Source organism: Podarcis pityusensis, assembly GCF_964106645.2.
Source record: "Podarcis pityusensis genome assembly, chromosome: 2".
Lineage (NCBI taxonomy): Eukaryota > Metazoa > Chordata > Lepidosauria > Squamata > Lacertidae > Podarcis > Podarcis pityusensis.
This window is the reverse complement of record NC_138029.1, coordinates 7569580-7579746: the sequence shown is the minus strand read 5'-3', so window position 1 is coordinate 7579746 and position 10167 is coordinate 7569580. Positions and strand designations below refer to the sequence as shown.

Genomic DNA, 10167 nt, shown 5'->3' with positions numbered 1-10167 from the left:
CTTAATTTATTGTTCCTTCAATTTTTGAAATGCTCTTTACAGTATGTGTGACTTTAAAGAGCACTTAATAAACTCTCGTTGTACCAAATTTGGCTTTGTTTGGACTTTTTTTGACCATAGGAACGCATTAATTGAATTTCAATGCATTCCTATGGGATTTCATGCTTCGCAAGACGAAATATTCGCTAGACGAAAAAACTCGCGGAACGAATTAATTTCGTCTTGCGAGGCACCACTGTACCACTGTATACACATTTTGGCAAACATTATTTCCTTGCATAGTGAATTTTTTTTATCGTGATCAATTTACTTAGTGCATTTTTGTATATTATGTTCACTTTGTACACATAGTTAGTCTGGAGAACTTGTTGCTAAATCTAGAGGAGTTTGAATTCCTAAGCAGTGCTATGTATTGGTTAATGTATTGCTTCTTGAAGTGTGAATTGGGAAAGTTTGCAGGAAAATGCAAACCATGCTGAAATCCCCTCCACGTCTACTCACAGTTCTCCAAGTACTGTTCCCCATAGACTTCTTTGATGTCAGATGGCACTTGGTTCCATACTGTCTTTAAATTCTCTAATGCTCTTGTGCCAATGGTTGTTCGGAAAGTACCAGGTTCAACAATGCTGACTTGGACTCCAAAAGGATGGAGCTCTCGCCTGAAACGCAGAGGAATAAAAGAAGAAACATCATTGCCGACTGAGTCATAGGAATGCAGGAATGCAGGTCAGGAACTTGGGTCCATGGATAGGAACATCTTTCTTTTAAAAAAAAGAAATCCAAAAATTGAGGAGAAAGAAAAGTTGGGAAATGCAGCTCCCCTGCCTTCTGCCCTCTTGCAGGAGCCAGGATACGCCCTACCCAGGAGAGGATTGTGTACGACACAGCACCAGTTGTATTAAGAGACAGTCATGAGGACATGATTCAAAGTCTCACTGATACATCAAATGCCTTCCTGAAGGGAGACCTTAACCAAGTGGGGGAAAGTTGCTGCAGAGAGCAAGGAGCCTTTTCTGCCAGGGCTGCTTCCCACCCTCCTTTCTGCAGCCTCTGCCATCTCTGCCCAGTCTCCTTGTTAAGAGGGAAAAGGTCACTTGCATCAAAGGAACAAGACCCTGTTTTTTGGGTACTGGGACCCCATGTTTTAAAAAAGGAGCAATTAAGGGTTTTACCAAACCTCCTTTGTGCAGAAGAAGATTACAGTGCAAACAACCCTGAGAAGATGCCACACAGAATTTCTCTCCAAATGCTACACATTCATGGCTTAGTTGTCAGCATCCATGTATCCCTCCCTCTCTCTCTCTCTCTCTCTCTCTCTCTCTCATTTATTAATTTTATGATAACAAAAAAACAACAACACTCCTCACAATCAAAAATTTAAACCATAAAACTTGATTGACTTCCCTCCACTCCCCCTCCTGGTTCCATTATTTTATACAGATTCATGCATGTCCATAAAATCTTATATTCTTAATCCCATTTTAAAACCTTATTCATCTTATTACAAGTGACTTTTAGAAGTTAAACTAATGTAGAAACCTATACACAAAGCTTACAAAGTATGCATTAAACATTACCCCTTAAAAAAAATAAATCCATGTCCTTTATTTCTTGGGTTTCAAATTATCTAATATGTCCTGCATAGTTCATTAATTTATTTTGCCAATATTCTTTATTTTCTTTGGTGGTGGCTTCTTTCTCCTACAGTGGTACCTCGACTTACAAACGCCTCAGGTTACAAACTCCGCTAACCTGGAAGAGTTACCTCGAGTTGAGAACTTTGCTCCAGGATGAGAACGGAAATCGTGTGCTGGCGGCACAGCAGCAGCAAGAGGCCCCATTAGCGAAAGCATGCCTCTAGTTAAGAACAGTTTCAGGTTAAGAATGGACCTCTGGAACAAATTAAGTTCCTAACCAGAGGAACCACAGTATAGGGATGGGTTGGTCTTGGCCTGGCGTCCACTCTCCAGTGCAGGAACAGAGTCTTTTGCTCAATAAATCCATTAAGTCCTGTGCCTTCCAAAATCATAGCGTCTGTTTTTTTAACAAAAAACATTTTCCACATTCTCTTCAAATCTTTATATGTCACTTCCCAGGTCTTCTTAATAACTTTACATTGCCACCACATATAGTAGCCTCCCATACCTTTTGCCCTCCCTTCCTGTTTTGTCTCCATCACAGTCAAATCCTCCCAAATCCATTCACACAAGGTGCCATTTTTGTCCTGGACCACCCTTGCTTTCCCTTGCATTTTCCTCCAACCTCCCACCTCAGCCTTTCCCACCTTGGTGGCTTGTACATTCACCACTTTAAATTGTCTCACAGCCTCTGAGAGTAAATTTGTATTTTCCCAAATTTGACAAGCTGCCTTATCAACACTTTCCACTGTCCATCTGCCATATCACGGAAACCTGGACGTTGGCATCCATGTATCTCAAAAGAGAATGGAGTGTGTTGGCTATTTGCAGTTTAGTAGCGCTGCAGAGAGCTTGCTGGGGAGACCATGCATAACAAGGAACTCAAAAATAACAAAAGAAAAACTCCTTTTACACTAAAGATAACAACAACAAACATGACCCAACCACCAATCCATCCCCCAGGGTAATGGGAGAGCTAGGTGCTGCTCCTTATATACTATACCCAATTGCTGACACAGCTTAATTAGCAGCACCTGCTATGTTTCACAGCTGTAAAGCTGGGTCTCGTTATTTTGCTGTGGCCCTTGCTCTGGCCCCTTAAAGACATACATATTGGGTGGAACAATGATGAACCTCCACATTTAAAGAAACCATTCAACAGAGTGTGCCTCTGAGGGTGAAGTCAAACCGCAGTGTTAGCAGTGACTGTCAGTATATGGAAACATCACCGCTGCAGACAGCCAGACTGTTGACATCACATGATGTGCCTATCTGTGGGAAAGAAGAATTTCCCAGGACGTTCACAGGCTGGATAAGTCTTTGTGAAGAGTGTAACTTGAAACCTTCTGTGTGCGCTAATTCAGGAAGTTTGTCTGACTTGCTGGAAGAACTGGACTGAAAGGACGTGTTTTTCTCTAGTGCTGTAATGTCAGAAATAAACATCATGTAAATAGATTTCTGACTTATTTTCTTTCCCCTGCGGAAGTAGGAGGGAGGGGTTGTGCATTTTACCCACGCTTGGGAAAATGTTGCCTATCAAAATCTCCCTGGTCTGTCTGGATATCAGCCAGAGGAGGTTACCGGTAAGCAAGCTCCGAGGACAGTGAGAGGGGCCAGCCTCTATGGAGGGGGCTTGCAAACCAACAGTGACCTCCCTGCTACGTGAGCCTGGGCAGTGCATATGTGCAGATAACTGCTCAGTCCCACATCTTGATAATTAAGTGGTACGTAAATAGTTGGAAAAAGCACACACTTTTCAACATGGTAATCAACATTTCTATAAAGCATGTTGGTCCCAAACTATCCTATGGAAAACAGGGGGACATCCATAGCATGTTCACCATTAATGAGAAGGTCCTGGACTGAGAGCCACACATCCAATTGTGGTCTTGTGATTTGAAAAGTTTGGTTCAAGGCCAGATGTGGGCATGGCCTGTGCCTGGATACCTTCTTTTTTCTTTTTCCGAAAATTTTTTATTATTAAAATAATTCAGCATTAATACACACATATTGCGAATATACAAGCATACAAACATACATTTCATACAATCCTTAAAAATGTTCAAACATACCTACACTTAATCCCACAGATAATTCCTTTTCCCATCACCATCCACCACCCCTCACCCCACCTTTGTGTTAGACTTCCAATCTACTCAATTGCAATTTCTATCCACTTCTGTTACTTTCTTTCACACACCTTTAACCTAATTTCATGCTTCTTTTTCTATTACACATTGTCATTCATCTTAGTATTGAGGAGATTTCACCCCTCCCATACCCAAGAATCTCCTGATCATCTCCTGATGGTCTCTGCTGACTCTCCAGAGAAGAGGAGGCGTGTCCTGCCTATCTACTTATTCTGCCCAGCAACATATCTGTGTGTGAGAGAGAGAGTCAGTCAGTCAGTGTATCGGAGAAAGTGAGAGTGTTAGAGATCTTAGAGATAAGATTGCTGCTAAGTGCAGCTGCAGACTCTCAGTGTAGCATTGATTTATGCTTAGAATATTCAGCTCTGTATATAGTTTTGTATCATAGTTGTAGTTATAGAATAAAAGGAAGATATTCTACAGAGCTGCTCTCCGAGTGGTTTATACTCTGCAAGACTCTGCAAAACTCTGCTGCGCAACGACTGTATTATTGAGACAGTGAATCCGGTGCTCTCAGCTCTAAGCTGTGAGTCCACAGCACTGTGACCTGTTCCTGTGAGAAAGGAGGTCTCTGGCGGTGCTACCCAGCTCGCCTAGCCCAGTCGGGGTTGAGGTGCATGAGTCCAGTTGGTGCACTGGCTCTAGGGCGATGCTGACATCGGTTATGGGCCCAGTCGTTGTTCCAGTCGTCTGACCTGACGTTGTTCCAGTCGTCCCAGTCGTCCCAGTCGTCCCAGTTGCCAGAGGTTTCTGTTGCTGGTTGCCGGACGGTGGAACGGACGCTGCATGCTGGACTGATTTGCGGTGCCCAGAAGCAGAGCTGTTTTGGAGCAGAGTGTTCAAGCTGCCGCTGTTGCTGTTGCTGCTGCTTGATTTATGGAGGTATGTTGCTGACTGCCAAAGGAAGAAGATAGCATCCCTGTTTGCCTGTTAATTGCGCTCTGAGTGAGAGAGAGAGTGGCTGAAGGAGTCAAGGCTTTATCTATGTTGCACGAGGGAAGTGTCTTGCTCTAAGTAATAGCAGACATGGCCTGTGCACATTCTGGCCAGATGGCTCTGTCCTTTCCTCTCCTCACGCCTGAAACCTATGCAGTTTGGCAAGTAAAGATGAAAGCGCTTTTACAGAGGGAGATAGAAGATTTCACACGATAGAAGATGACCCTCCAGATAAGGATGATGATGATTGGGCTGAGTGGCATGCTGCAGATATGAAAGCCCGAGGGACTATTATTTTGAGTGTTTCAGACCACTTGCTGGTGAACTTAGAGGGTCAAGAGACTACACAAGCTGTTTGGCATAAGTTGAGAGATATGCATCTTAGACAAAATGCTGGTTCCAGTGTGATTTTCTTTAAGAAGCTGTGCAGGCTGCAGTTGGAGAAAGGTGGTGATTTGCCTAGCCATCTATCTCAATTAAAGCGTCTCAGACAGGACCTTGTTCAGCGAGACCTGGATATTTCAGAGGCTGTGTTTGCAATGCTGATGATCAATAGCCTAGATGAGTCTTATGATGGAGTGGCTGCCCAGATTTCCACAATGCCTTCTGACCGGCTAACAGAAGATTATGTGTCTAGCGTGCTCTTGAATGAGTGGGATCGCAGACAGGCTGTTAAAGAAAGCCGGGACTGTGCTGTTAAAAATATGCTTGAAAATGTGCCTGAGTCTTCAGCAGGGGAAAGTGAAACTGCTGCTGTTAAAGCTTTGAAATTGAAGCGGTGCTTTTCGTGTGGAGCACAAGGCCATTTGAGTTTCCAGTGTAAGAAGTCTTCAAAGAAGAAGGGAAACTTCAGAGGCAGAGGGGGAGGAGGACGAAATCCCCATGCACCTGCTACTTCAAAGGCCTTGATCTCTCGCTGTTCCAGTCAACGTGGGCGGAGTTTCTTCGTGGTCGACTCTGGCTGTTCAAACCACGTGGCCAAAGATAAGAATCTCTTTGTTCAGCTTGAGAAGCAAGAGAAAGAAATTCATCAAGCAGATGGGACAGTTCTCACAAGTATGGCTCAGGGAACTGTGTTCTTAAAGAGCCTGAATGCAACTATTAAGAATGTCCTGTATGCGCCTGATATTCAGGACAATTTGTTGAGTGTTTCCCAGCTTGATCGTCAAGGGTTTAAGGTGGTGTTTGCTAAATCTCGCTGTGAAATTCTTAGAGATGGCAAGCTCATTCTGTATGCAAAATGTGTAAATGGATTGTACCAATTGCCTTTTGTTTCAGGTACAGGCACTGCAGAAGCAACTGAGAAAGAGTGTTGCAATTTATCTGTGGATAAGAATGAGAAGTTGCATGACCAATGTATTCATTATTACCATCGCGTTTATGGTCATCTGAATTTCCAGGCTGTGGCAAAAATGCCTGATATGGTTCAGGGTATGAAGTTGAAAGAATGTCCCTACCACATGAAATGTGTTTCTTGTGCTGAGAGTAAGGCAAGACAAGCTCCCAAAGGTACAGAGTCTGGGAGAGAGGCCAAGAAACCATATGAAGTCATTCATGCAGACTTAGTGGGGCCTCTAGCGCTCTCTAGAGGCAATTCAAGGTTTTTCATGGTTCTGATAGACTCCTATTCGAAATATGTTTGGGTCTATATGCTGCAGAAAAAGTCTGAAGCCTTTACCAAGTTTCGCCAGTTTTGTAAATGGCTCAGAAATGTACATAATGAGAATGTACGTTTTCTTTTCACAGACAAGGGTGGAGAGTTTTGTTCAGAAGAGTTTGAGAGTTTTCTTTCTGAACAGGGCATTGAGCATAGGACGGCCACGCCCAGATCACCCTGGCAGAATGGTTTATGTGAGAGAGTAAACCAGACCCTGCAGCAAGGAATCAGAACGCTGTTACATGATTCGGGGCTGCCCAATCCTTTTGGGGCTGAAGCTCTTTCGTTTTTCTGTCATGTGTATAACAGGAGATACCAGTCTAGTGTAAATTGCACCCCATATGAGATGCTTCACGGAAGAAAGCCATGTGTAAAGCATTTTAAAATTTTTGGTTCGGAGGTTTGGGTGCACACCTCGCAGGGTGACAAACTGAGCAAGCGTGGAGAACATGGTGTTTTCCTAGGATATGAGAAAGGGTCTTATCGTGTTCTGATCACAGACACGAAAACCATAAGGCTGACCAGGAGTATTGATGACAATCCACAATGGGACAGAGTTGGCGTTTTTCAGTGCCATCCCATTTGTGATGATGGTGCAAAAGGGGCAAAGAAAGTTAAGAGGGAGGCAAGTGTTATTGGTGATGATAATCCTGATGCCAATGTAGTTCCAGATGATGGCACAGATTATCAGACCCCAAAAGCCTCAGGTGAGTCTGACGCTGACTCAGACTTAGCAGCTTCATATACTTTAGCTCCCCATTCTCCCAAAGAGGAGGAAGCACCAGAACAAGAGGATCAGAGAGTTCTGCGCAGGTCCGAGAGAACAACCAAGGGTGTACCACCGAAAAGGTTTTCTGAAGAGTTTGCAAAGACTGCGGTCACGAGCAACTCTGGTGGGGTTTTCAAACCTAGCATGAAGTGTGCTGAGAGTAGTAGCACAAAACGCTTTATTTATTTCCTTACCTGATATTTGAAGGAAAGCGTGTATTTGAGTTCTGAAAAATGGTTTGTTCAAATCTGCCTAATTAGAAATGTCAATTTGTATCTGAAAGGAAGAAATGTGTGTGAAGATTTTTCCAGAAGCTGCTTATTCAATGGTATTGTAAAAGTGTGTTATATGCCGGGGAGAGAGATACCTGCAAATATGTTAACCAAGGTTGTAAGCAGAGAACAACTTTTGGAGTGTGTGTGTAAATTGCAGTTATGTTAAAGATTCTTGAAATGGTCGGATGAAATGGGGGAGGATGAGGAGATTTCACCCCTCCCATACCCAAGAATCTCCTGATCATCTCCTGATGGTCTCTGCTGACTCTCCAGAGAAGAGGAGGCGTGTCCTGCCTATCTACTTATTCTGCCCAGCAACATATCTGTGTGTGTGAGAGAGAGTCAGTCAGTCAGTGTATCGGAGAAAGTGAGAGTGTTAGAGATCTTAGAGATAAGATTGCTGCTAAGTGCAGCTGCAGACTCTCAGTGTAGCATTGATTTATGCTTAGAATATTCAGCTCTGTATATAGTTTTGTATCATAGTTGTAGTTACAGAATAAAAGGAAGATATTCTACAGAGCTGCTCTCCGAGTGGTTTATACTCTGCAAGACTCTGCAAAACTCTGCTGCGCAACGACTGTATTATTGAGACAGTGAATCCGGTGCTCTCAGCTCTAAGCTGTGAGTCCACAGCACTGTGACCTGTTCCTGTGAGAAAGGAGGTCTCTGGCGGTGCTACCCAGCTCGCCTAGCCCAGTCGGGGTTGAGGTGCATGAGTCCAGTTGGTGCACTGGCTCTAGGGCGATGCTGACAAGTATTTCAGTATTTAAAACGGAACTTGTTTATTCTAATAGGAGTTCTGATTTTTCAATATGGTTTTGCAAGTATCCTTTAGACACTTTCCAGTCCCTGTTTATCTTCTCTTTTGAGATCCTTCCTGGATACATTCATATCAAGTTGTGCAAGTCTTGGGCAAAGCCCTGAGCAGCTGCCATATTTCCCAGCTCTTTCTTCCCTGCAGCCCACTTTCCCCAGACTTGGCAACTAAACCAGGAGGACTCGCATCAGCCACTTCCAGCCTGGCAAGTGGTTAGGGAGTATGGCAGATGTTGCACTAAAGTAAGCAAAAGAAGACATTAAAGAGCTGCTGTTTTTACCTCAGGCTGTCAGAGAAGGCTTCCACACCAAACTTGGATGGGCAGTAACCACCTCCAAAGATTGCCAGTCGTCCATTTGTACTGGAGATGTTGACCACCCTCCCTCTGGCTCTCCTCACCAGAGGCACCATGTGTAGTGTCACATCAATCATCCCAAGAAGGTTGACATTGATCACCTTTGCAAAGTCATCTTTGGTCAGCCATTCGTTGGGACCTGATGGTAGAGCTGTGCCTGCGTTGTTCACCAAGCCCCAGAGTCCTGTGAGAAAGAACGTATGTTTGTGATTCAAGGACCCGATCCCCGCTTGGGGAATAAAGACACGTGGACACAGAATGTAAGGTTAATGGGTAAGGTAAAGGCCACAACTTTGTTGATTACAGCATGTGAGAAGGTATTGGCTTAGGCATTGGACCACGGAACATTAGACTCCACCCACTCGTAGAGGGGTGAGTCTGAGGAGGGGTTAACCACCAGTAGGGGAAGCCTGTTGATGCTAATCCAACTAAAGGCTCTCTTCCTGATGTCACCGAGGGTCGTGCCATGGCCCCCCACCCCACGGGCATCGGACAGGATCCACGACCACTGGATTCCTTTAGCGGAATACCCAAAATTGTCAGGGAAGGCGATGGCCACACCTTGCCCCCCCGAAACACCAACAACACATTCCAATGCCTAACCGCCAGGTACCACGAAAGTTGTGACGGTTGCTACGAGGTAGGCGAAAAAACCAAGAGGCCGGGCCAATTTAGCCAATTGGAAAAAAACTCCTACCAGGCCCCCTGGTTCAACAGGGCGACCAACCAGAGGTCCATAGCAAAGTCTCAGGAACAGCTAATCTCAAGGGAGTGGAGGGTGGGTGACTCGAAGAAAATGTGTGTGCAATTGTGGGGATGGCTGGCGCGGCTGCCTTTGAGCAGCAAGCCACGCCCCCGCCGAGCTTCCCTATTGGGTGCCCAACTGGGGAGGGGCGTGGTGCCAGCCCTGGAGATGAAGCAAGGGGCATCCCCCGTCCCACCAATAGCACAGAGGCACCACAAGGAAGGTAGAGATTCACCTTTGCTTCCAATGCACCCTTTCACCCACTCCGTCGCAGCCGCCACACTCTCTGTGCTGCTCACATCCAGAATGGTGGTTTTCAAGCGCCCTGAGGTGCCCTTGCCCAGCTGATCTGCCCCCTTCTGCGTGAGACAGGCTGCCAGCACCCGCAGGCCCCGGGCATCCAGCTGCCTGGCAAGTAGGTTTCCAAAGCCAGAGTCACACCCCGTGATGAAGACATATTTCTCCGTCAGGTTCTCCACCGTCTGTCTCTCCTGGTACCATCGGCGAAGGAAGTAAAGCCCCAGCAGGGCAGCCAGGTAGAGCCACATGGCTGAAACCTGTAGGGAAAAAGAATTCAAGTTGTTATAAGCACATGTTAGTGGAGACAGGAAGTTACTATCATGCATAATTGAAAAGGGAAGATTCAGGTAGGTAGCCGTGTGGGTCTCACACAGTCAAAATAAAAAATAAAAAATAAAAAATTGTTCAGTAGCTCCTTATAGACCAACTAGGTTTGTTCTGGTATAAGCTTCCATGTGTCTGCACACTTCTTCAGATACATATACACACAAAAGCTTATACCAAAACAAACTTATTTGGTCTATAA

General features: G+C 44.9%; 1 protein-coding gene across 4 annotated transcripts in view; it reads right to left on the bottom strand.

Annotated features, from left to right (window-relative positions):
• The window catches only part of LOC308471031 (retinol dehydrogenase 7-like), a 35773-nt gene that overhangs the window by 24076 nt on the left and 1530 nt on the right, over nt 1-10167 (bottom strand). For 3 of the 4 annotated variants that reach the window (XM_080994911.1, XM_080994912.1, XM_080994917.1), the window contains exons 2-4: nt 9577-9898; nt 8522-8780; nt 502-659 (exon numbers count right to left, since the gene is read on the bottom strand). In XM_080994911.1, the coding sequence (XP_080851037.1) occupies nt 502-659; nt 8522-8780; nt 9577-9898 (739 nt within the window). Of the gene's footprint in view, nt 1-501; nt 660-8521; nt 8781-9576; nt 9899-10167 lie in introns of those variants that run through there. The other variant, XM_080994913.1, reaches the window with a different exon arrangement.